The 20,351-nt window shown below is 43.7% G+C and overlaps 1 protein-coding gene and 1 non-coding gene across 2 annotated transcripts; both read left to right on the top strand.

The window, feature by feature from the left end:
• The first annotated feature begins 7,095 nt into the window (after positions 1-7,095).
• Positions 7,096-17,267, top strand: gtpbp4 (GTP binding protein 4). The gene is made up of 17 exons (XM_039004003.1): positions 7,096-7,189; positions 7,514-7,684; positions 7,774-7,877; positions 7,979-8,115; positions 8,255-8,355; positions 10,633-10,725; positions 11,054-11,245; positions 14,242-14,307; positions 14,441-14,530; positions 14,645-14,755; positions 14,922-14,999; positions 15,163-15,214; positions 15,335-15,435; positions 15,638-15,835; positions 15,937-16,002; positions 16,106-16,255; positions 16,522-17,267. Exons 1-17 carry the CDS (start codon positions 7,142-7,144, stop codon positions 16,672-16,674), a joined length of 1,911 nt encoding a protein of 636 aa, XP_038859931.1. The 5' UTR covers positions 7,096-7,141; the 3' UTR covers positions 16,675-17,267.
• On the top strand, positions 11,482-11,663 carry LOC120056335. The gene has a single exon (XR_005477783.1). It is a non-coding gene; the product is annotated as a small nucleolar RNA SNORA81 (small nucleolar RNA).
• Positions 17,268-20,351: the final 3,084 nt, after the last annotated feature.

Raw genomic sequence — 20,351 nt, 5'->3', positions numbered from 1 at the left:
ACAGGGGCGGAGCTTCGGTGGCGTACCCGAGCGCTGGGAGAGCACAGCCCCGACCCCAGCCTCGGATGCGTCCACCTCAACTATGAACGCCAAAGAGGGGTCAGGATGCGCCAACACTGGCGCGTCGGTGAACAGCGCCTTCAAACGACAGAAAGCTCTCTCCGCCTCTGCGGACCACTGCAAGCGCACCGGGCCCCCCTTCAGCAGTGAGGTAATAGGGCCCGCCACCTGACCAAAACCCCGGATAAACCTCCGGTAGTAATTGGCAAACCCTAAGAACCGCTGCACCTCCTTTACCGTGGTCGGAGTCGGCCAATTACGCACGGCTTTTACGCGGTCATCCTCCATTACCATCCCCGAGGTGGAAATGCGATAACCCAGGAAGGAAACGGCTCGTTTGGAAAACTCACATTTCTCTGCCTTCACGTACAGGTCATGCTCCAGCAGTCGCCCAAGAACCTTGCGCACCAGAGACACATGCTCGGCGCGTGTAGCGGAGTAGATCAAGATGTCGTCAATATACACCACTACACCCTGTCCGTGCAGGTCTCTGAGAATCTCATCAACGAAGGATTGAAAGATGGCTGGAGCATTCTTCAACCCATACGGCATGACGAGGTACTCATAATGGCCAGATGTGGTACTAAACGCGGTTTTCCACTCATCTCCCTCCCGAATACGCACCAGATTATATGCGCTCCTGAGGTCCAATTTTGTGAAGAATCGCGCCCCGTGAAATGATTCCACCGCCGTAGCGATGAGAGGTAGTGGGTAACTAAAACCCACAGTGATGGAATTTAGACCTCGATAATCAATACACGGACGTAAACCACCCTCCTTTTTCTTCACAAAAAAGAAACTCGAGGAGGCGGGTGACATGGAGGGCCGAATGTACCCCTGTCCCAGAGCCTCCGTGATGTATGTCTCCATAGCCAACGTCTCCTCCTGGGACAACGGATACACGTGACTCCTGGGAAGTGCAGCGTTTACCTGGAGGTTTATCACGCAATCCCCCTGTCGATGGGGTGGTAATTGGGTCGCCTTCTTTTTACTGAAGGCGATAGCCAAATCGGCATACTCAGCAGGAATGCGCACGGTGGAAACCTGGTCTGGACTCTCCACCGTTGTCGCACCGATGGAAACTCCTAAACACCTGCCTGAACACTCATCAGACCACCCCTGGAGAGCTCCCTGTCTCCACGAAATCGTAGGATTGTGAATAGCCAGCCAGGGAATCCCTAACACCACCGGGAAAGCAGGTGAATCAATAAGGAACAGACTAATCCGCTCCTTATGATTTCCCTGCGTCATCATATCCAGAGGTATCGTGGCCTCCCTGACCAGCCCTGACCCTAATGGTCGACTATCTAAGGAGTGCACGGGGAAAGGGGGGTCTACCTTAACGAGCGGAAACCTCTTAGCGAGTCCGCGATCAATAAAATTCCCCGCTGCGCCTGAATCGACTAGCGCCTTATGCTGGAGAGATGGGAAAAACCTTAGAAAATAGATTAACAAAAACATGTGACCAACAGGAAGCTCTGGGAGAGTGTGGTGCTGACTCACCTGAGGTGACCGAGGAGTGTTCTGCCTGCCCTCTCGACTCCCAGATGGACTCCTCCAGCACCGACCGGAAGTGTGCCCTCTCCGGCCACAATGGGTGCAGGAGGAGCCTCCTCCTCCGGTCTCCCTAGACGCAGCCCCTCCTAGCTCCATAGGAATGGGAGCGGGGGGGGCAGGAGGTGGAACTGACAGGACCCTCTCAGAACGTCCGCGAGCAGCCAGCAGATGGTCTAGCCGGATTGACATGTCGATCAGCTCATCCAAGCTGAGCGTAGCGTCCCGACAAGCCAGCTCTCTGCGGACGTCCTCCCTTAGGCTACACCTGTAGTGGTCTTTCAGGGCCCTGTCGTTCCACCCTGCTCCAGCAGCCAAAGTACGGAAATCCAGCGCAAAATCCTGCGCGCTCCTCGTCCCCTGCCGGAGATGGAACAACCTCTCACCCGCCGCTCTGCCATCCGGGGGATGATCAAACACAGCCCGGAAACGGCGGGTGAACTCCAGGTAGTGACCCCTCGCTGAGTCGGGTCCATTCCATACGGCGTTGGCCCACTCCAGGGCCCTACCCGACAGGCAGGAAACGAGGACACTCACGCTCTCCTCGTCCGAGGGAGCAGGCCGAATGGTGGCCAGGTAGAGATCAAGTTGGAGTAGAAATCCCTGGCAACCGGCCGCTGCTCCATCGTACTCCCTCGGAGGCGTGATGCGCAGGACGCTGGCACCGGCTCCCGCTGGAGGAGATGGTAATGTTGCTGGTGGGAGGGTAGGTGGGGTAGTAGGGAGACCACTCCTCTCCCAACGATCCATCCTCTCCATCATCTGATCCATTGCCGAACCAATGCGATGTAGGATGGACGTATGATGCAGGACTCTCTCCTCCATCGTGGGGAGAGGGGTGGTCGCTGCTCCTGCTGACTCCATCAGTATGTGCGGGCTTCTGTAACGTCAGGTGAATGATGGGTGTAGAGTCAGGCGCAGAGAGAGCAAAAGTATTACGGGGACAAAACGCTTTAATGTCCACAGCATAAAACAGGAACAGGTACAAAAGGGTGACGCCAAAACACAGGCGCAAAACCAACCCACAGACCACTGTTTAAATTAAGCTGGACAGCGAAAAACCCACAATCAAATAATCCACTCACAACGTAAACATGAACACACAAAATAAGCCCGCACAAACACTAGCGGGCGAAACTAACCTAAATAGTACCCCTCCCAAAACCCCAACAAGAAACAGGTGAAAACAATTAGACAGACATAAACGAAAAAGAAAAAGGGATCGGTGGCAGCTAGTAGACCGGCGACGACGACCGCCGAGTGCCACCCGAACGGGAAGGGGAGTCACCTTCGGTAGTATTCGTGACAAGTATTGTAACATGAGGACCCAGAGGGAATGACAGTCAGCCTGTCTTTGTTATCTCAAATCAAATAAAAGTTAATTGGTCACTTACACATATTTGCAGATGTTATGGCAGGTGCTGCGAAATGCTTGTGTTTCTAGCTCCAACAGTGCAGTAATAATATATAATATATGCAGTAATAATACCTTGTCTGCTTGAATTATTCAGGTTTAATATACTGTGTAGATGCAAACTGCCAGTGCTTTCTTCAATACTTTTCTATGGGACTCTAAAGTACTGGAGGCCTACTGTAATCTCCAGTTGAAGTTGACATACACCTTAGCCAAATACATTTAAACTCAGTTTTTCACAATTCCTGACATTTAATCCTAGTAAAAATTCCCTGTCTTTGGTCAGTTAGGATCACCACTTTATTTTAAGAATGTGAAATGTCAGAATAATAGTAGAGAGAATGATTTATTTCAGCTTTTATTTCTTTCATCGGTCTATAAAAAAGTGGTCAGATGAAGCAGATGCTAAACTACAGGACTGTTTTGCTATCACAGACTGGAACGTGTTCCGGGATTCTTCCGATGGCATTGAGGAGTACACCACATCAGTCCCTGGCTTTATCAATAAGTGCATCGAGGACGTCATCCCCACAGTGACTGTACGTACATACCCCAACCAGAAGCCATGGATTACAGGCAACATTCGCACTGAGCTAAAGGGTAGAGCTGCCGCTTTCAAGGTGCGGGACGCTAACCCAGAAGCTTACAAGAAATCCTGCTATGCCCTGTGACGAACCATCAAACAGGCAAAGCGTCAATACAGGGCTAAGATTGAATCATACTACACCGGCTCCGACGCTCGTCGGATGTGGCAGGGCTTGCAAACTATTACAGACTACAAAGGGAAGTACAGCCCCGAGCTGGCCAGTGACACGAGCCTACCAGACGAGCTAAATCACTTCTATGCTCGCTTCGAGGCAAGCAACACTGAGGCATGCATGAGAGCATCAGCTGTTCCGGACGACTGTGTGATCACGCACTCCGTAGCCGATGTGAGTAAGACCTTTAAACAGGTCAACATACACAAGGCTGCGGGGCCAGACGGATTACCAGGACGTGTGCTCCGGGCACAGGGACTAAGGTGTCTTCACTGACATTTTCAACATGTCCCTGATTGAGTCTGTAATATCAACATGTTTCAAGCAGACCACCATAGTCCCTGTGCCCAAGAACACAAAGGCAACCTGCCTAAATGACTACAGACCCGTAGCCATGAAGTGCTTTGAAAGGTTGGTAATGGCTCACATCAACATCATTATCCCAGAAACCCTAGACCCACTCCAATTTGCATACCGCCCAAACAGATCCACAGATGATGCAATCTCTATTGCACTCCACACTGCCATTTCCCACCTGGACAAAAGGAACACCTATGTGAGAATGCTATTCATTGACTACAGCTCAGCGTTCAACACCATAGTACCCTCAAAGCTCATCCCTAAGCTAAGGATCCTGGGATGAAACACCTCCCTCTGCAACTGGATCCTGGACTTCCTGACGTGCCGCCCCCAGGTGGTGAGGGTAGGTAGCAACACATCTGCCACGCTGATCCACAACACGTGAGCTCCCCAGGGGTGCATGCTCAGTCCCCTCCTGTACTCCCTGTTCACCCACGACTGCATGGCCAGGCACGACTTCAACACCATCATTAAGTTTGCAGCCTGATCACCGACAACAACGAGACAGCCTACAGGGAGGAGGTCAGAGACCTGGCCGTGTGGTGCCAGAATAACAACCTATCCCTCAACGTAACCAAGACTAAGGAGATGATTGTGGACTACAGGAAAAGGAGGACCGAGCACGCCCCTATTCTCATCGACGGGGCTGTAGTGGAGCAGGTTGAGAGCTTCAAGTTCCTTGGTGTCCACATCACCAACAAACTAGAATGGTCCAAACACACCAAGACAGTCATGAAGAGGGCACGACAAAGCCTATTCCCCCTCAGGACCCAAAAAATATTTGGCATGGGTCCTGAGATCCTCAAAAGGTTCTACAGCTGCAACATCGAGAGCATCCTGACTGGTTGCATCACTGCCTGGTACGGCAATTGCTCGGCCTCGGACCGCAAGGCACAACAGAGGGTAGTGCTTACGGCCCAGTACATCACTGGGGCTAAGCTGCCTGCCATCCAGGACCTCTACACCAGGCGGTGTCAGAGGAAGGCCCTAATAATTGTCAAAGACCCCAGCCACCCCAGTCATAGACTGTTCTCTCTACTACCGCATGGCAAGCGGTACCGAAGTGCCAAATCTATGACTAAAAGGCTTCTCAACAGTTTTTACCCCCAAGTCAAAATGACCCCTTGAACAGGTAATCAAATTGGTACCTGGACTATTTGCATTGTTTGCCCCCCTCTTTTTACGCTGCTGCTACTCTCTGTTTATCATATATGCATAGTCACTTTAACTATACATTCATGTACATACTACCTCAATTGGGCAAACCAACCCGTGCTCCCGCACATTGGCTAACCGGGCTATCTGCATTGTGTCCCGCCACCCACCACCCACCAATCCCTCTTTTACGTTACTGCTACTCTCTGTTCATTATATATGCATAGTCACTTTAACCATATCTACATGTACATACTACCTCAATCAGCCTGACTAACCGGTGTCTGTATGTAGCCTCGCTACTTTTATAGCCTAGCTACTGTATATAGCCTGTCTTTTTACTGTTGTTTTATTTCTTTACCTACCTATTGTTCACCTAATACCTTTTTTCGCACAATTTTTTAGAAAAAGACCTGTTGTATTCGGCGCACGTGACAAATAAACTTTGATTTGATTTGATTTCATCACATTCCCAGTGGGTCAGAAGTTTACATACACTCAATTAGTATTTGGTAACATTGTCTTTAAATTGTTTAACTTGGGTCAAACGTTTAGGGTAGCCTTCCACAAGCTTCCCACAATAAGTTGGGTGAATTTTGGCCCATTCCTCCTGACAGAGCTGGTGTATCTGCGTCAGGTATGTAGGCCTCCTTCCTCACATAATGCCTTTTCAGTTCTGCCCACAAATGTTCTATAGGTTTGAGGTCAGGGCTTTGTGACGTGGCCACTCCAATACCTTCACTTTGTTTTCCTTAAGCCATTTTTCCACAACTTCGGAAATATGCTTGGGGTCATTGTACATTTGGAAGACCCATTTACGACCAAGCTTTAACTTCCTGACTGATGTCTTGAAATGTTGCTTCAATATATCCACATAGTTTTCCTCCCTCATGATGCCATCAATTTTGTGAAGTGCACCAGTCCCTCCTGCAGCAAAGCACCCCCACAACATGATGCTGCCACCCCCGTGCTTCACGGTTGGGATGGTGTTCTTCGGCTTGCAAGTTTTTCCGAAGAACATAACGATGGTCATTATGGCCAAACAGTTACATTTTTGTTTCATCAGACCAGAGGACATTTCTCCAAAAAGTTTGATGATGAGAGATGATGGCTGCGTGGTCCCATGGTGTTTATACTTGCGTACTATTGTTTGTACAGATGAACGTGGTACCCTCAGGCGTTTGGAAATTGCTCCCAAGGATGAACCAGACTTGTGGAGGTCTACAATTTGTTTTCTGAGGTCTTGACTGATTTCTTTTGATTTTCCCATGATGTCAAGCAAAGAGGCACTGAGTTTGAAGGTAGGCCTTGAAATACATCCACAGGTGCACCTCCAATTGACTCAAATTATGTAAATTAGCATATCAGAAGCTTCTAAAGCCATGACATCATTTTCTGGAATTTCCAAGTTGTTTAAAGGCACAGTCAACTTAGTGTATGTAAACTTCTGACCCACTGGAATTGTAAAACAGTGAATTATAAGTGAAATATTCTGTCTGTAAACAATTGTTGTAAAAATGACTTGTGTCATGCACAAAGTAGATGTCCTAACCGACTTGCCAAAACTATAGTTTGTTAACAAGAAATTTGTGGAGTGGTTGAAAAACAAGTTTTAATGACTCCAACCTAAGTGTATGTAAACTTTCGACTTCAACTGTATGTAATTTTTGCATCCCTGACTTCATATGAGCACTAGAGGGCAGTGTAAAGAAAAGCGCGCAGATTTATTTTCTCACGTGGAGTTCCTCTTGATGAAACAGCTTCACTTCCTCATCGTTGTTGTTTAGATCCGGTTCGGTCCTTTCCGCTTGCAGTCAGTGGACAAACGTGCTCCGAAAAAATGGCACTTTATAATTTTAAGAAGATTATGGTGGTTCCCACCTCAAAGGTACGTTTTTACACGTTTTACAAGTTGTTGATGTGTCTCTCCGGAAAATACCGACTCTAAATACTGAAAACATGCTGTTTATCTGGTTGGAATTTAAATGTCTGCTTCTAGAGAGAGACACGTGTTGTGCTTGGGAGGGAGAGAAAAGCCACGCATGACATTTCTTATTTTTGGGGATCAACAGTATACATACAAATGCGTGTCTAGCGATGTGAATTGTTTGTAATTGTAAAACACATAGTATTGACGAGTAAGTTTTTGATTACATTGTCCTCGTTCAATGTGCTGATTGCCGTGCCATTGCCGTCCCAATGTATTTCACAGGAATTCATTGACATCACTTTATCGAAAACCCAAAGGAAGACTCCGACAGTAGTACACAAGCATTATCAAATTCACCGCATCAGGCATTTCTACATGCGCAAGGTGAAATTCACCCAACAGAACTATCATGACCGGCTCTCCCAGATTTTGACAGACTTCCCCAAATTGGACGTAAGTAATGTTATTGCTTTGAAAGTCTTGTAAAATTCATACACTACCAAGTTCCACTTTGTGCTAATGAATAATATGGTCTTCCACAGGATATCCATCCTTTCTATGCAGATTTGATGAATGTCTTGTATGACAAAGACCATTACAAGTTGGCTTTGGGACAGATCAACATCGCAAAGAATTTGATTGACAAGTATGAAGCTTACTTTTCCCACTTTTTTTTTTGTTGCTTACACTGATCATATATGTTGGTCAATTTGGAGCGGAAACCACTCAAATGTGTTCTTGTTGCAGTGTTTCCAAAGACTATGTTCGACTGATGAAGTATGGTGATTCCCTGTACCGCTGTAAACAATTGAAGCGCGCTGCTCTGGGTCGAATGTGCACCATCATGAAGCGACAGAAGCAAAGCTTGGAATACCTGGAACAAGGTCATCATTTAGTTATTTACTTCGTTTGATGAAAGGCAATGTATGCGTCCCTGTAAATGGCTTCGGTGTACATATACTAAAGACATTAGCCTCCAGCTGTCATTTTTATGTTGTTAACATTTTGTTCTTGTTTTTACAGTCCGCCAGCATCTTTCCCGTTTACCAACGATTGATCCCAACACTCGTACTCTACTGCTTTGTGGATATCCTAATGTGGGCAAGTCTAGTTTCATCAACAAGGTATGCATTCCTGTTGTTGTTATTCTTTGTCAGTTCAATGGTTGGTAGAACCTTTAGAGTGCTCAAATAACATTGTATTGCTCACATGCGCAGAATACAACAGGTGTAGACTTTACAGTGAAATCCATACTTACGAGCCCATTCCCAACAATGCAGATTTAACTCAGACAATTATTTGCGAAATAAAAAAAGCTAATAGTAACACAAAAACAATAACAAGGCTATATTCAAAGAGTACCAGTACCGAGTCAATGTGCAGGGGTACAAGGTAATTGAGGTAATACTGTATGTACATGTGGGTAGGGGTTAAAGTGACTAGGCAATCAGGATATATAATAAACAGTAGCAGCAGCATGTTTGTGTTGTAGTATGTGTGGGTAGAGTCTAGTGAGTGTGCATAGAGCCAGTGCAAGAGAGTCTGTGCAAAACAATGAAGATAAATAAATTATAAAGGGTGTCACTGTAAATAATCCGGGTAGCCAATCGATTAACCTCTCTTGGGTACGTGAGACGTTAGCGTCCCACCTCTTCAACAGCCAGTGAAACTGCTGGGCGCCAAATTCAAATACAGAAATACTCATTATAAAAATTCAGAAAAACAAAAAACATATTTTACATAGGTTTAAAGATTACCTTCTTGTGAATCCAACCATGGTGTCAGATTAAAATAAATAAATAATAATAATAAAATAAAAAATGCTTTACGGCGAAAGCATTCCTTACGATTATTTGAGAACATGGCCCAGTGGACAAATCATTACAAACAGTAACCAGCCAAGTAGAAGACTTACACAAGTCAGAAATGGAGATAAAATGAATCCCTTACCTTTGATGATCTTCATATGGTTGCACTCAGCAGACATTCATTTACTCAATAAATGTTCCTTTTGTACGATAAAGTCTCTTTATATCCAAAAACCTCCATTTGTTCGTGTTTTCTTCAGTAATCCACAGGCTCAAACGCAGTCAAAACAGACAGACAAAAAATCCAAATTGTATCCGTAAAGTTCATAGAAACATTTCAGACGATGTTTATATTCAATCCTCAGGTTGTTTTTAGCCTAAATCAACCGGACAATAACGTTGTCAATATAAAATGTAAACAAGAAAGGCACTCTCTCGGTCTTGCGCATGAAAAAGCTGTGTGACACTTTAGGGGCCACTCATTCAGACTGCTCTTACTTCCTAATTTTTCAGAATACAAGCCTGAAACAATTTCTAAAGACTGTTGACATCTAGTTTGAGCCTGTGGACATAGGAACTGCAATTTGAGTCCTAAGTCAATGGATACTGTAATGGCATTGAATAGAAAACTACAAAACCAAAAAAAAACTACCTCCCGGATGGATTTTTCTCCGGTTTTCGCCTGCCAAATCAGTTCTGTTACACTCACATACACTATTTTAACAGTTTTGGAAACTTTAGAGTGTTTTCTATCCAAATCTACCAGTTATATGCATATCATATCTTCTGGGCCCGAGAAGCAGGCAGTTTAATTTGGGCATGCTTTTCATCCAAAATTCCGAATGCTGCCCCCTACCCTAGAGACGTTAACTGTTCGGCAGTCTGATGGCAGGAGCCTTTTGGTCCCAGACTTGGCGCTCCGGTACCACTTGCCGTGCATCAGCAGAGAGAACAGTCTATGACTTGGGGGCTGGAGTCTTTGACTATTTTTAGGGCCTTCCTCTGACATTGCCTGGTACAGAGGCCTATATTTGTCCTATATCCCAGCCCCCGTCCCCGCAGGAGGCCTTTTGGTAGGATGTCATTGTAAATAATCATTTGTTCTTAACTGACTTGCCTAGTTAAAGGTTAAATAAAAAAAGGAGGTCCTTGGATGGCAGGGAGTTAAGCCCCAGTGATGTACTGGGCCTCATGCACTACCCTCTGTAGCGCCAAGCAGTTGTCATACCAAGCGGTGATGCAGCCAGTCAAGATACTCTCAATGGTGCAGCTGTAGAACTTTGAGGATCTGATGGACCATGCCGAATCCATTAGTTTGGTGTATTTTTAAATAAAGTTTAAGCACCCATTGTTAGAGCCATTGCACTATGTTTCTTGTCTGCATTGCTGCACGATGTATCAATCTTAGTCGGGTTGTTGTTGTAAATAATGTTGTCAATGACTTCCCTGGTAAAATAATGGCAACTAGAAATAAATGGGTTGAGGTTAATTTGAACATCTTGGTACATATGCAGAACGTGGATAAAATGTGTCATACAAAACATTTTAGTAGTGTGAGAAAAGAGTTCAGCTTCGTCAATATGTCTTCCCCAGGTCACCAGAGCTGATGTTGAAGTCCAGCCCTACGCCTTCACCACCAAGTCCTTGTTCGTCGGCCACATGGATTACAAATACCTTCGTTGGCAGGTAAGATGGCCTTTATGCACTTACACGCCAGCTATCTCTAGCTGGAATAGATTGGAACTGTTATATATTTGATATTCATCCACTTTTCCACCAGATTGTACTTGGTAGGAAACTAGATCACAACACAGATACATCAAGTACCCTTTGTAGGTCTGTGATGAGAAATCATGCACCACGCTGAACATGTGATGGATAACCCCTACCACAATATCTGAGACCTTCAATAAAGTACTCTAGGTAGTGTTAGTTTCTCTCTCAATCACGAGTTGTCGAATATGATTAACACCTGGACCATTTAATGTGTATTGCTAACTCCATATGGCCGCAGGTGGTTGACACCCCAGGGATCTTGGACCACCCTTTGGAGGAGAGGAACACCATTGAGATGCAGGCCATCACAGCCCTGGCCCATCTGCGTTCTGCGGTGCTCTACGTGATGGACGTCTCCGAGCAGTGTGGCCAAACCCTGGAGCAGCAGCTCGAGCTCTTCAACAACATCCGGCCCCTCTTTGCCAACAAGGTCAGAGGTCATGTGTTATGGAGGCACTATTGATTATTTTTTAAGGCTGCATCACAAATGACACACTACTCCCTTTATAGTGCATTACTTTTGACCAGGGTCCATAGGACTGGTCAAAAGTAGTTGATTGTATAAGGAATAGGGTGCCTATACAGACCATGTTTTATGGAAGCAGCATTGTCGATAGTTGTAAGCTTGTGAGTTAATCAACAGCTTGGTCAAAAGTCAAAACCTTTCCCTTCTTTTAAAGCACCCTGCTAAAATTGTGGGGGTGAAGCCTTTGGGCTTGGCTCTTGCGGCCATGTAAGCATGGGTACACCAAGGAATGATAGAACAGGCCCAGGATCGCAAGTGAGGCTAGGACGAACCTCTTTCTTAATGTCCAGTGTCTTTTGTCTCAAGGCTCTGTGCTACATTATTTCTCTGAAACGGGCAAGGCATGTAAAAAAAACCGGGGGAAAAACCTTTCGACCCCTATAGAATTCTGGAATGCTGCTGTAGATTACTGATTAGTAATTTTAGATGAAACAAATTTTCTCACACAGCTCAAAAACAAATACCAACTGACGATTACAAGTTAACTTAGTTTTTAAAGAGCACAGCCTCTTATTTAATGACACAACATTCATGTCAATAGGAATAACACTCATTTTGTCTTCCATTGTGTAAAGACACTATCAGAAAACGATTAACACTCAACACACCAAAAAACCCTAGAGTATTTCAATTGTAGTAAATCTGACTAAATTACTCACTCAAAATGTACCAAGTTTAATATATTATACTTATAAATATTATTTTCATATAAATAAAAATATGATCTAAAATGTGGCCAGAGGACAATTCAGAAGTATTTCAAAACCTACACAGAGTAGGCTATTTGATTGACAACTATTCTTACTTCTGTAACATTGTAAAAGTGCAGACAACTGTTCATATTCACACCCAAAAATTTTTTGGTAACCTCTCAATAAGATTTAGTACAGACCAGGCCTGACCCAAAATATAGAAATAGTAGCATACTTTGACAACAATTCGGTGAATGCAACAAGTATTATTCAATATTATAAAATAAAAATAAAAAATCACCTTTATTTAACTAGGCAAGTCAGTTAAGAACAAATTCTTATTTACGTTGACGGCCAAACCCGGACGACGCTTGGCCAGTTGTGCGCCGCCCTATGGCCATGTGATTTAGCCTGGATTTGAACCAGGGACTGTAGTGGCGCCTCTTGCACTGAGACGCAGTGCCTAAGACCGCCGCGCCACTCGGGAGCCGCCAGATGGAGACAAATAAAGAGCGAAGATACAAAACACAACAAACTTCATAGACAATAAAAGATTTGTTGGACATTCATATTTCACACGGTCACTTTAGTGTTTTCATTTAGCCTACAACGTCATGGAACTTCTGGAAGCACAGCCCCATAGAGCACCCTAAGGAGGTTTCTACACATCTCCCACTCTTTACCCTGCGTCCACTCTGGATGCACACCACATACCCTCTTGCGCCCTTCAAAGTTAACCTGCTTTCAAATGAGTTACAACTCGGTCCACATGCCTTGGTTCCACACTCTTGGCTCCCCACTTACTGCAATATCACAAAGGGAATGCACAAGCTGCATTTTGAATGCCTTCAGGGACCAGCACCTGCGGTTTCTGGGAAGGGACCTTTGCAGGGTCCCCCACACAATGTACGCATTTATGATGGCAATGTTGAGCATCCATCCCCTAGAGGAACAGAGTAACGGAGGGAGGGGGGTAACAAATAAGATAATTGTGGTCAATTGTCCACCGGTCTAAAGTCCATTGCTCGTGTTTCTTCTTCTTATTGATGTCCTTTAGTAGTAGTTTCTTTGCAGCAATTCGACCATGAAGGCCTGATTCATGCAGTCTATGAATATATCCTCCTCGCAAACATGACAAACCATAAACTAATCCCAACAGATAAACACATTACTCTAGCCTTTGTTTCGGTGGCTAATTAGCTGGTTGTCTGTACTGCTAGCTAGGGAAAGTGACAGCTGAGGTTGATACTTCGTGAGCGCAGCCCACATTTACCGATACTCAAAACATTTCTTGTCTGACAGACTAACTATACTGAACACAAATATAAATGCAACAATTTCAACAATCTTACTGAGTTACAGTTCACAAAAGAAAATCGGTCAATTGAAATTGCTCTAATCTAGTGGATCATGGATTTCACATGACCGGACAAGGGCAACAGTTTTCTGGCAACAGCTCTGGTGGACATTCCTGCCATCAGCATGCCAATTGCACGCTCCCTCAACTGCACATTTAAGTGGCCTTTCATTATCCCCAGCACAAGGTGCACTTGTGTAATGACTGCTGTTTAATTAGCTTCTTGATATGCCACACCTGTCATGTCGATGGATTATCTTGGCAAAGGAGACATTTTCACTAACAGGGATGTAAATAAATTTGTGAACATCATTTGAGATAAATAAGCTTTGTGTATAAGGAGAAATTCTTTCAGCTCATGAAACATGGGACCAACACTTTACATGGTGCTTTTATAATTTTGTTCAGTATAGTTAGCTAGCTAACTATAGCAAGCATCTTGACTATATACAGCTAAACCCTGCAACTTGAGCCCGAGAGCAATCATTTGAGTACCACCGCTGATGTGTCTGCCTGTATCAACCAAGTTATCATGACAGGACTTGCTTCTGAGAGCTATTCCCCAAGTTTCACAGCATCAAACATCGACAACACCAAACATACATCTGCTGTTTACTTATTTCACTCACTTCAACATCGCTTTTCAAGTGCAAGGACTGGTCCGAATCCGTATCACCAACCAACATAGATACAGCCTCTTTCACAGTGAAAAGTCGTGTCCACTTCTGTGCTGTCATTTTGAGTAGTGGCGTTAAAAAAAACGGCAACAAAAAAAACGTTAAAGTCAAATGACGGCCTACACTGTTTCTGGTTTCACGCAAATATGTTATTGTATTTTTTCCCCCCTCTAGCCGTTGCTCATTGTGGCAAACAAGTGTGATGTCAAGAAGATCAGTGAACTCACTGAAGAAGACCAGGTTTGTCGTTTTTTTCATGTTCGTTAATATATTCTCTATATTTACTTTGGCTGTATTTTTCGCCCCAGTTTACTTTGTCATCCTCTTCCAAGATGGGACTTGCTTGTCAGGGTTTCCTACTTTGTTTCCTCAGAAAATCTTTGCTGACCTTACTGCAGAGGGCATCTCTGTCATTGAAACCAGCACTTTGACCGAGGAGGGAGTGATGACTGTGAAAACAGAAGTGAGCAGTCTAGTCCACTCTTCTGATTATTAACAATTTGCTAGTAGCACATTTAAAAAAATATATATATATATTTTTAAACCTATAAACAACTAATATTTTCTTCAATTTCAGGCCTGTGACAAACTTCTGGCCCATCGTGTCGACGGCAAAATGAAGGGCAAGAAGGTGCATGATGTGCTCAACAGATTGCATTTAGCAGTGCCTGCGAAGAGGGACGAGAAGGTAGGCTAAACACTGTACTCTCTGTGGAAGTGTACGTCTTTCCACACTTAGTTGTTTGCAAGTCATAAGCATGATTTTGGTCATGTTAAAATAAAATAGTTAATGGTTTATATACATTTTGAATGTGAACAGGTGAAATTGAGTTGTCCTGTTTTCTCAACACTAGGCGAGACCACCGTTCATTCCGGAGGGAGCGAGGATTGGCAGGAAAACAATGGAGGTGGATGCACCCAAACGCAAAACGGTAGAGCCACACTAATAATAGTAACAGTTGTGGAAGGATTATCTTGGAAGAGCCTTGGATGTAATCCGTGTGGGTTATGTTGTGGTAAACATGCATTGTAAAGATCTAGCTGTCTTACTAAGTATTATTTCATGAATTACCAATTTCTATCATTGATTTACAGGAAAGAGATCTGGAGGTGGAGATGGGAGATGATTATGTTCTGGACCTACAGAGTATGTATATTGACGTTGTCATCAACTTTATAAAAAGCTTGTCTAAAAGGATATTGTGTACATGGTTATCAGAACTTATTTGGTCCATTTTCTCTAATACTTGATATTTCCTCTTTTCAGAATATTGGGATCTGATGAATCAAGATGAGAAATATGATGTGATTCCTGAAATATGGGAGGGTCACAACATTGCAGATTATATCGACCCTGAAATCATGAAGGTGAGTAGGGGGGGTGAAACCACTGATCTTGGTGACCATAGTTATTGTTGATCCGTATGGATAGGATGTACAGTTCTGCCACTATAGACGCCAACATGGACTGAAAAGGGATAATTGACAGGAATTGGAATGCCTTTCTAGTGATTTCATGGAATCGTAGACTTAAATGGATGCCTTTTCCTGACATCTCATGCCCATACAGAACCTGGAGGATCTGGAGAAGGAGGAGGAGCTGAAGGTGAAGGCAGGGGAGTACGAGACTGATGAGGAAAGCGAGGACGAGGAGATGCAGGAGATCCGTCAGCTGGCCAAACAGATCAAAGAGAAGAGGAAGCTGATGATCGTTTGCTCCAAAGACAAGGATGTGCATGGCCCCAGACTACCCAGAACTGTCAAGAAGGTGACATGGACATCTTGTTTATATGCATAGAACTTTTAAAGTTAATCTTGTTTTATTTTCGGTCTTACTAATCACTGGGCCAAAATGTTAAACATTTACAGGTTGAAAGAAAAACCCTGGAGAAGGAAATGGGAGACCTTGGTCTGGACATGACTGGCAAAGATGACGTAAGTTGCTTTTCATTTAGTTCTGTGTAAGTCAAGTACAACGTCTTAATACAAGCTACAGACCGGATACTATATTCACACATTGCTGTTCATGTCCTTTCAGAGCCACTATGCAGTGAATGCCCGTAGATCCCGGAGCGTTGGCATTGCCAAGAAGCGTAAGCGTGAGGCGTCTGTAGTTCCCACCTCTCGAACCCGCAGCCAGAGTGCCACTCGTCTTCCACGCGACCAATCTGGTGTTCGCGATCCTAAGGTATGTGATGTAGGCTACGCTAGATTTTCCTGTCATCAGGTGAAATGGTTTGTGTTAAAAATATGCACAATGCATATTAGGGGTTAGTGTTAGTCCCTTGGCTTAAAGAAACATAAGCTTTGGAGATGTTATGAAGATTGAGTTTGTCTGAAGTGGAACCCTATTATTGGCCCTGGTCAAAGTAGTGCTCTATATATGGATAAGAGTTCCATTTGGGATGCAACCTGTGTTTTGCTGAGGATTTACTTAAATGTTTTCCTGTATAGATGGCGAAACATGCCAAGAAGTTGATGAAGAACCAACAGAAGGACATGAACCGCCAGGGGAAGAAGGGAGAGGCAGACAGACATGTATTTGACCTCAAGCCAAAACATCTTTTCTCTGGCAAGAGGAAGTCCGGAACCAACGATCACAGATAAAGGCATCGATCGATGCGGTTTACTTTTTTCAGAGTCTAGTCCAGCTTCTGTCTCAATTGTATACTTTTTCCTCTGGAATAAAACTGAACATAGTTTGCCGTTTCCTGAATTATATCATTCATTATATTGAGGTATTGAGTGACACGGATGTGTCATTTCTGGTTTTGAAAAGCTGCAGCTGTGCAGTGGAGCACAAACATCAAATCTGACAAGGTATCAGCAAGCAATGAGATGTTGGTGGATTTTAGTGGTAGTTCAACTTGTCACTTACGTTAACACCCATAGTCATAGCTTCCAATCGCTGTGGCTACCAATTGATATACTAAAAGCTCAAATAGCATTCGAGTAAAGTGTACTTGATTTGTAAACATTCATTGGAACGTCTTGCCTTAACTCCTGGAATTTAATACAAAGTGTATTTCTTTGGTGTTGCTAGAAACATAAATAACATGAAGCTGCATGCACCGTAACAGTTAAGTCCTCTCACTAAATGTGAGTTTCTTCTACCGTGTACACTGAAGTGGGGGAACTGATTAAATGCTAAATTGAAATTTGTCTCTGTGGTGCTTTATTAACATCAAATATACTGAATACTTTAATATTGATCTTGTCCTGCCTGTTTATTAAATAGTGTGATCGAAAGATATAATAAATGATGTACCAGTTGAGGAAATATTAGGAAACTGGAAAATATTGTGTGATGCACTCAATGGGCCTGTTCTAAAGTGGGATGTTAAATCATAGCTTGGTCAACAACTAGAATCAGAGATCTGTATATAATGACCAGATGCTCATGACTCCATCCTAACAATGAGGTTGTTTGTTTATCTGGCTGGTTTATCCCGGTGGGAGGAGTTTGGATCGGGTGAACCAGGTGCCCGCTCTGGCCAAGTCTGCTAAAAACAAAAGTGAGAAGCATGTGGAGTGATGAGTAGGATTCTGTTTTCACATGCAAAAGTGATTGCTTTTGATAAAAACTAGTGCTGAGCGATTAGTGCTTTTTGAGATGGGTTTCGACTATGAAAAATTGTCATTCTACAAGGCAGAGTAAAAGTTAATACATGCCCCATGATGGTAGTGACTGCCCATGACTGCTTATCACTTATTAACCATCGGTTATTCACATTACTTTAGGCCTGTTTTAATAAAATATTTCAGTTGTGTATATTACATTTGATGACTATTTCATTCCAAGTCATCTGATCTCTAGAGCTGCTGTCTGATGAAATCACATTTTGTAGTTCTAAGTAAGGCATACTTTGACTGAATACCAATACCTCGCAAAGCAACTGCTCTATGTATCCCCTCTTGATCACACAAAAAGCAGGCGTAAAAGAAACAGACCGGACAAGTAGCTGCACAATGGATTATGGTCATTGTAGTTAATTATCATGTTTTCTGCGCTGAACTATGTAGAACATTGGCCAGTTGGAAACTACACTGAACAAAAATATAAATGCAACATGTAAAGTGTTGGTCCCATGTTTCATGAGCTGAAACAAAAGATTACAGAAATGTTCCATGCACACACATTTGTTTACATCCCTGTTAGTGAGCATTTCTCCTTTGCCAAGATAGTCCATCCACCTGACAGGTGTGACATCAAGAAGCTGATTAAACAGCATGATCATTACACAGGTCCACCTTGTGCTGGGGGCAATAAAAGGCCACTAAAATGTACAGTTTTGTCACAACACAATGCTACAGATGTCTCAAGTTTTGAGGGAGTGTTGGCATGCTGACTGCAGGAATGTCCACCAGATCTGTTGCCAGATAATTGAATGTTAATTTCTCTACCATAAGCCATAAACGTTGTTTTAGAGAATTTGGCAGTACTTCCAACCGACCTCACAACCGTATGGTGTCGTGTGGGCGAGCGGTTTGCTGATGTCAAAGTTGTGAACAGAGTGCCCCATGGTGGCAGTGCGGTTATGGTATGGGCAGGCATAAGCTACGGACAACAAACACAATTGCATTTTATCGATGGAAATTTGAATGCAAAGAGATGTGGTGACAATGGTCCTGAGGCGCATTGTCATGCCATTCATTTGCTGTCATCGCCTCGTGTTTCAGCATGATAATGCATGGCTCCATGTCACAAGGATCTGTACACAATTCCTGGAAGTTGAAAATTACCCAGTTCAACCATGGCCTGCATACTCACCATACATGTCACCCAGTGAGTATGTTTGGGATGCTCTGAATCAACGTTTGCGACAGCGTGTTCCAGTTCCCACCAATATCCAGCAACTTCGCACAGCCATTGAAGAGGAGTGGGACAACATTCCACAGGCCACAATCAACAGCCGGATCAACTCTATGCGAAGGAGCTGTGTCTCGCTGTATGAGGCAAATGGTGGTCACACCAGACATTGGCTGGTTTTCTGATCCACGCCCTTAACTTTTTTTAAAGTATCTGTGACCAACAGATGCATATCTGGATTCCCAGTTGTGAAATCCATAAAATTGACTGATTTCCTTATATGAACTGTAACTCAGTAAAATCTTTGAAGTTGTTGCCTTTATATTTTACTACTACGTCACACAGTTCGGGCATGATCTGATTTATCTCCCAATTGACATCTGTCGATTAGTTGTTTAAAAACAGAAAAATAACCAACATTTCGGGTTAATCGCTCAGCACAAATAAAAACAATATCTGCCTTCCCAATGAAAACTAGTTTCTGGACGATGCACCATGCTGCCTTGTTGTGACAACATAACCGAGCAGCGCAGATTACTGTTCTATTTGAGAAGGTTTCTCCTTCCTTCCCCCTTTCGCCAGATGATGTGACGGGACACTGCCCAGTTCAACCTGGGCCAGCGTAATATAACTACCACAATGGGGGTTCAAAAATAAGCCCATAGAAACCCACTGTGCTTATTTTTGACAGATTTTGACGAGAGTGAAACCTCTCGCTTTGCCTCTTCCTCTGCTAGAATGGAGAATGGCACCCGGAATTAGGCATAATTTCCTTTGGTGGCCTGGATGAAACAAGAAGGCCAGCAAAGATGATGGATATACTGACAAGATACATGTCTCTGCCCTAACAGCGGGAGTCGTTGTCCACAAAGTGGTACAGCTGTCTTGCTGCCGCCTATGCTTTCTTTGAATTGGTGGATACATCTTATTATTGTGATCCATTTTTGAATATTCGATGAGGGTTGTTCAACTTCAACTGCCTGTATTCAATGGAGAGAGATGCTATGCTACTAACCTCATAACATGAGTATGCATAGCCATCTCGAGAAAACTCCGATATAAAATGTATTTTCTTGAATTTGCCAGGATGTCACGTGGTCCTACGTATATCAGTACACTCGTAACAATTTAAACATTACACAATTTATATTCGGTTAAATAAATCTCACGTAACAAATAAGACACTCATTGACTTCCTCACAAAAACTCCTTGCCTGTTGGGCGAAACAAGGCCACCTGCTGGAGGGAGACAGATTTTCCGCGTTTGTTGGGAGACAGATTTTCCGCGTTTGTTGGGCCTCTTTCTTCGTCTTCCTGTCTGAGGCCAGTCAAACCAGTCAGCTTTCCACTAGATAGCATAGCCACAAAGTCAAAATATCGTAATAATTCATGAAAACTAAAATTTGCTTTTTAGTTTTAATGTAAGGTTAGGCATAAGGTTATCAGTATGGGTTAGGTTAAAATCACATTTTCA

This window comes from Salvelinus namaycush, chromosome 11 (assembly GCF_016432855.1).
Source record: "Salvelinus namaycush isolate Seneca chromosome 11, SaNama_1.0, whole genome shotgun sequence".
NCBI lineage: Eukaryota > Metazoa > Chordata > Actinopteri > Salmoniformes > Salmonidae > Salvelinus > Salvelinus namaycush.
This window is presented reverse-complemented; position numbering and strand designations above follow the sequence as displayed.